General features: G+C 47.0%; 1 protein-coding gene across 3 annotated transcripts in view; it reads right to left on the bottom strand.

Moving 5' to 3' along the window:
* Positions 1-1,146: 1,146 nt before the first annotated feature.
* Positions 1,147-6,000, bottom strand: part of FLT4 (fms related receptor tyrosine kinase 4) — a 41,307-nt gene continuing 36,453 nt past the window's right edge. For all 3 annotated transcript variants that reach the window (XM_081496059.1, XM_081496060.1, XM_081496061.1), the window contains one exon: positions 1,147-3,016. In XM_081496059.1, the coding sequence (XP_081352185.1) occupies positions 2,821-3,016 (196 nt within the window). In that variant the 3' untranslated portion in view covers positions 1,147-2,820. The remainder of the gene's footprint in view (positions 3,017-6,000) is intronic.

The following is a 6,000-nucleotide window of genomic DNA, read 5'->3' as shown; positions in this document are numbered from 1 at the left end:
TGACCGCACTTTCACTTTTCACTTTCATGCATTGGAGAAGGCAATGGCAACCCACTCCAGTGTTCTTGCCTGGAGAATCCCAGAGACGGAGGAGCCTGGTGGGCTGCTGTCTATGGGGTCGCACAGAGTCAGACACGACTGAAGCCACTTAGCAGAGGCGGCAGCAGCAGCAACTGAGTGGAGCCCTGAGTCCCTGTGCTTCCAGCGCCCTCTGCTGGTGGCTTTGGGGGGCTCCACAGCGGAGTGAAAAAGCTGGCTTAAAACTGAACATTCAAAAAACGAAGATTATGGCATCTGGTCCCATCACTTCATGGCAAACAGATGGGGAAAAAGCAGAAACAGTGTCAGATTTCATCTTCTTGGGCTCCAAAATCACTGCGGACAGTGACTACAGCCACAAAATTAAAAGACGCTTGATCCTTGGAAGAAAAGTTATGACAAACCTAGACAGTATATTAAAAAGCAGAGACATCATTTTGCCAACAAAGGTCCATATAGTCAAAGCTATAGTTTTCCCCATAATCATGTATAGATGTGAGAGTTGGACCATAAAGAAAGCTGAGAGCCAAAGAATTGATGCTTTCAAAATGTGGTGTTGGAGAAGACTCTTGAGAGTCCCTTGGACTGCAAGGAGATCCAACCAGTCAATCCTAAAGGAAATCAATCCTGAATATTCATTGGAAGGACTGATGCTGAAGCTGAAGCTTCAATACTTTGGCTATCTGATGCGAAGAAGCGACTCATTGGAAAAGACCCTGATGCTGGGAAAGATTGAAGGCAGGAGGAGAAGGGGACAACAGAGGATGAGATGGTTGGATGGCATCACCGACTCAATGGACATGAGTTTGGGTAAACTCTGGAGATACCGAAGGACAGGGAAGCCTGGCATGGTGTAGTTCATAGGGTGGCCAAGAGTCAGACACAGCTGAGTGACTGAGCAATCACAGCCTTTTAGGCAGAGAAAGGGGGCCTGAGCTGCTTCCACTGCCCTTTCTTTTGCATGGCCTGTCCAATGGCCTTGTAAGGCTGACGATCAGGTGGGAGGAGGCTAGAATAAAACCTTAACAGAGATCTGGAGTTTAGCTGAGAATCTATTCATTGTAACTCAAGACTGGCATCAAATTTATTATTATCTTTTGTTAAATATTTTATCTTTTTGGAGCTTATGTTCTATGAGGGGTAAGGGGACGTTTTCTTCTCAATACATTTTTGTGTGTGCAGTTACGTGACAGGAGGAAAGGTGGCACAAACAGGTGGGACACATGTCGGGAGGGGTCTTGGGCCTGGGCCACTGCATGGAAGTCCTTGAGATGCATCTCTGATTGAAACACTCTCTGGACTTCAACCGGGTAAACCTGAGACCCAGATCTCACAAGTAGGTGATATTAGGGGAGAAGGACACTGGGGACAGTTAGGGTTACAACCACACTTACATTCAATGTATCTTAAAGGAACAGTATACAACGTGGTGGTGGGGGGGGCGGTGGTGGCGGTGGTTCCTGCTGGGCAAGTCCCTGCTCGCTGCACAGCCGCCTGTCCTGCAAGCGTCTCATGGCGGGGAGTAGGGTGTCAACCTCCGTGGTGCTAACTGGGATGAGGGTCTTTCTCCTGGGGTGTGGGTGGCCAGGCAGTGTGAACTAGGTGGGGTGCCTGGGAGGAATGGCTCCAGCCTCCAGAGGGCCCTCCACTGTTCTGTGACAGCAGAGGCTTGACCTGCCAGACCACTGATGTCAGGTACAGATCAGGGAGCAGGAGACAGGGGCCTCCATGGGGATGTAGGGACATCTGTGGATTGCCTCCTGGTATACAGCAATACTGTGGGTCCTCTGGGCCAGCCCCAAAGCCTTTCTTGAAGGAGCCCACAGTATTTGCCTCTCATAAGGATGTTCACAGCTTGGGTAGCAGATCCCGGCCCCAGAGGGAAGAACCAGGTGGTTCTCAAATGGGCAGCTCAAGACCATCGGGTGACTCTTCCAATTCTGGACCAGGCAGGTAGGCTGGGGCCTTCTCCAGAAAGAGGGGGCAGCCACAGTGGGGTCTTTTATGACAGCAGTTGACTGGGTGTCAGAGGCAAGAATTTTCCAAATTCAAAAACACCTGTCATGGGTTCCCTTCAGACTGAAGTTTTTAAAAGTAAATTCTTCACAGCAGCTCAAATAGCCTCTAAAATTCTAATAAAAAAACCAAAAACAATGTTGAATAGTTCTTCTCAAAAGTCAGGAGAAGAAGGCTGCTGTAATTGGTTTGGAACTGCAGAGATGGCTACTCTGAGCTGTTTGGTCAGGCTCAGGAAAGGACACTTCCATTCCTCTCCACTCAGATTTCTCATTTGTTGATTGAGTTGGAAATATGGCACCTTCTCTGAGCCTTGGAGGCAATGAAGAAAGCCATTCCCATGGGAAGGGGCAGTATTGGGGCAGGGCTGGGAGACCACAGTTCAACCTCGACTATTATGTTATTCTCATATTTCTCATCAGAAGTTAGGGATCACACCATCTACCATGCTGAGGTGAGACACCCAAAGAGATATTTCCTATGAGAGTGGCCCCTGTGGATGTTGAACTAAGTGGAATCTGAATCTGAAGGGGAGAAGGGCCCCTGGGATCCTCAGGGTGTCCTGGGCAGGCACCGTGACGGAATTGAAGGGAACGCTGGAGCCTGGGTTTTACTCTTCCTAGCTAAGGAGGAAGAAATGTCTCCTGGCCCAAATTAAATGAGATGAATTTCCAGCCTGGGTCTCTAGCCCTCTGTCCACTGGCCAGGCATGACCCTCACCCACTGTCAGAGCCTAGTGTCCAGGGTGGCTTGTCCGAAGCTGCTTTAGTAGCTGCTGTCTGTGAAGAAGGGCACTCGGGCAGCTGGGGTGCTGGCGCTCTCCTCTGGGGGCCCTGCTAGCTCCCCGTACTCGCTGTTGTAGAACACCTGGCCCCGGGGCCCCGGGTCGGGCCGCTGCCGCCTCCCTTGGGGGTCGAGGTGTGCCGTGGTCACGTTCATATTCCTGCCTGGTCCTTTACAGCTGCCAAGACAGGAAGGTGACATCAGTAAGGAAAGAAGAACGATCAGAACTGTGTTGAGGTCTGATTGGAATCACCAGAAACAACCAGAGCAACAAGCAAAGCCAGTGGAAACACACAAGATTTGACTTAAATAGAAAAACAAAGCAATGTGCCTGCTGGCAAACACCAGAACTTCCTTACTCCCAGGCCTGGGCATGGGACAATGGAGGAAGCCCAACTTCATCCCCCCAAACCTGCTTCTCTCCCAGTCTTGCTCATCTCTGTAAATGGCATCAACATTGATTTAAGGTCTCAAGCACCCAGGTGTCGTCCTTTCTTCCTCCCTTTCCCTCATCTCTCATATCCAGCCCACTCAGAAGTCCTGACCTTTCTATTCTAAAATGCATGTGTGCCTCCCAGTGCATGCTCTGCCTCTTTAGAGTGAGCTGCCATCACTGAATGCTCTGTACTGCCCTAGCACATCTGTTTTCTCCCACCCATGCCTGCTTATAGGCCAGTCTTCAGAGATCCTTCAAGTCACACCCTTCAATACAACTCATTCACTACAACTCACTCTGAATAAAATCTAAGCTTCTGCCCCTGGCCCAGAAGGCTCTGCAGCTTCCGGTCCCCTCCTGCCTTACCGATGGCCCAATGATTCTCTCTCCTTAGCACTCATTTCCTTTGAGCTTTCTGAAAATTTGTTTCATTGTTTTTGCTTTGCATGGTGCTATTGAAAAGCCTGATGCTTCAATCTCTCTTTCTCTCTTTTTTTTTTTTTGGTGCCTTGGTGTTTTACCTGAATGTTTATCTCTAACATCTGATAGTTAAACTAGGATATGTCTCAGAGTTAACTCTTTTTGGACCAGTTTCCCCAGGTACCCTTCTAATATGTAGATTTGGTCTCCTTTTATTTAAGAGCATTATCTTGAATTACATATTTAAATATTAGTTCTATTTCACTGCTGGCATCTTTCTTCTTCAGAGACACCAATTGCACATATGTGGGGTTTTCTATTTAACTTCTAAATTTTTCACGTTCCTTCTGACCCTTTAGACCTCTTGATTTATTCTTGACCTCTTTTCATATCTATCAAATGTGCCCTCCACTGCAAGTCTGATCATATTTAATTGTCCCTTGGGCACTCTGCTCTTCATTTTTGAGAGGATTTGTCTTTTATTTCAATTCCTTCCATAAATTTAGTCAGCTCCCATTTGATATTGTCACACTGTCCATTTTTATTCTGAATTTTTGAATTTATGATTCACAGTGCAGCTACTTATTTCATTATGAACTTAATTTATGTCGTTGTGTTGTATCACAGGTTTTCCATGCTGTTTCTGGAGTGTTTATGGCTACTGAAAAGTTTTAATTCTAATTTTCTTTTTTATTCTTATAGTAACTCTGTATGGATAGTGCTCATTTTTTTCTGTTCATGCTTATTCAGGCTGAGATTACCCCCTATGGGTTTGATCTGGACTGCAAGGAGATCAAACCAGTCCATCTAAAGGAAATCAGTCCTGAATATTCATTGGAAGGACTGATGCTGAAGCTGAAGCTTCAATACTTTGGCCACCTGATGCGAAGAACTGACTCACTGGAAAAGACCCTGATGCTGGGAAAGATTGAAGGCGGGAGGAGAAGGGGACGACAGAAGAAGATAAGGTGGTTGGATGACTTCACCGACTTGATGGACATGAGTTTAAGCAGTCTCCAGGAGTTGATGATGGACAGGAAAGCCTGGTGTGCTGCAGTCCATGAGGTCACAAAGAGTCAGACAGGACTGAGTGACTGAATTGAACTGAACTACCCTATGGGAGGAGGATCAGGAATGTGGGTGTCTCCCTAGCTTTCTTCATTCAGAAGTACTGTAACACCATAACACCTTGAAACCAACTGCATCCCTCTTTCCAAAGGCTCCATTCATGTCCCATGCTGTGTCACCAGTGGAGACTTGCCAGTCACTCAAGAGGGAGTGATGGACACCTCCGCAGCTGCTGCTGTACAGCCATACTGACCAACCACAAGCCTAGGGCTTTCAGGTCTTCCTTTCACCTACCGAGCTGGATGAACTGCCATGTCACAGGGAATGGGATATGGCATCCTAAGTGCCACTGAAAGGACTGGGTGAGTCACCTTGAAGTGAGGTGGAGTTAACTTCCCACAGGGTGAGTACTAACCAGTGGTTAACAGAAGATAGGAAAGAACCGAGGAGATAAACTCCTTCCTTCTCCCTGACAGATGCTTTCAAGGCATGTTCCATCCCACCTCTACATTTGCTTGGAGAATGTTCCATTTGCCAAGTGACCTGCTATACCTCTTTGTGGCTCATCACAATGTGTTTCTAAGGGAACCTGGGAAGAGAATAATGTCCTTTGTTGCTCCCATCAGGACATGCAGTTTCTGTAATGAAGAGACCCTTGGGTGTGTAACTGTCTTTCAAACCCTTAATATGATCTTGTTTCTATAAGACTCTTCTCCAACTCTCTTCTTCCTTCACCACCAGGCACCTGAGATGCACACTCCCCTCCTGCTCACTGTCCTTTCAGAAGCAGTGCCTTCCTGAGGCCTAGTGTCCTAGTGCTCACACTCTGAAATCTCCTCAGTCTGTGTGGCCATGGTCCCAAGGACCTTGACGTTCCCCTTGCAAGGGGCAGTCCCCAGACTGCTCTCCTCTGCCAGGGTGCAGGCATGGCTCTGCTGGTTCTGCTGCTGAGTTCTCTACTCACACACAACTGGAGCCTCTCCCTTGGTTATATCATAGTCACAGGCTCTGAGGTCTTGTTTCATGTGCTGATTTTAGAAAGATGTGTGGAGACTGGAATTTAAGTAGTTGTCATCCTCTGGCTCATCGTCTTACTGAAATACTTTTGGGGAAGATTAAAAAAAAAACTGTTTGGTAAAGAGAAATTAGCCAGAAACTATTTTTGTTGAATAAATAAAAAGCATTAATTTTTAAAAACTAGGTTACTCATCAAGATTACCTGACAGAATCAATAAAAA

The sequence above is a fragment of the Giraffa tippelskirchi genome, chromosome 6 (genome assembly GCF_054371585.1).
Source record: "Giraffa tippelskirchi isolate mGirTip1 chromosome 6, T2T-mGirTip1v1.2.pri, whole genome shotgun sequence".
Taxonomy (NCBI): Eukaryota; Metazoa; Chordata; class Mammalia; order Artiodactyla; family Giraffidae; genus Giraffa; species Giraffa tippelskirchi.
Note: the sequence above shows the minus strand (reverse complement) of the source record. Positions and strands in the feature narration are given on the sequence as shown.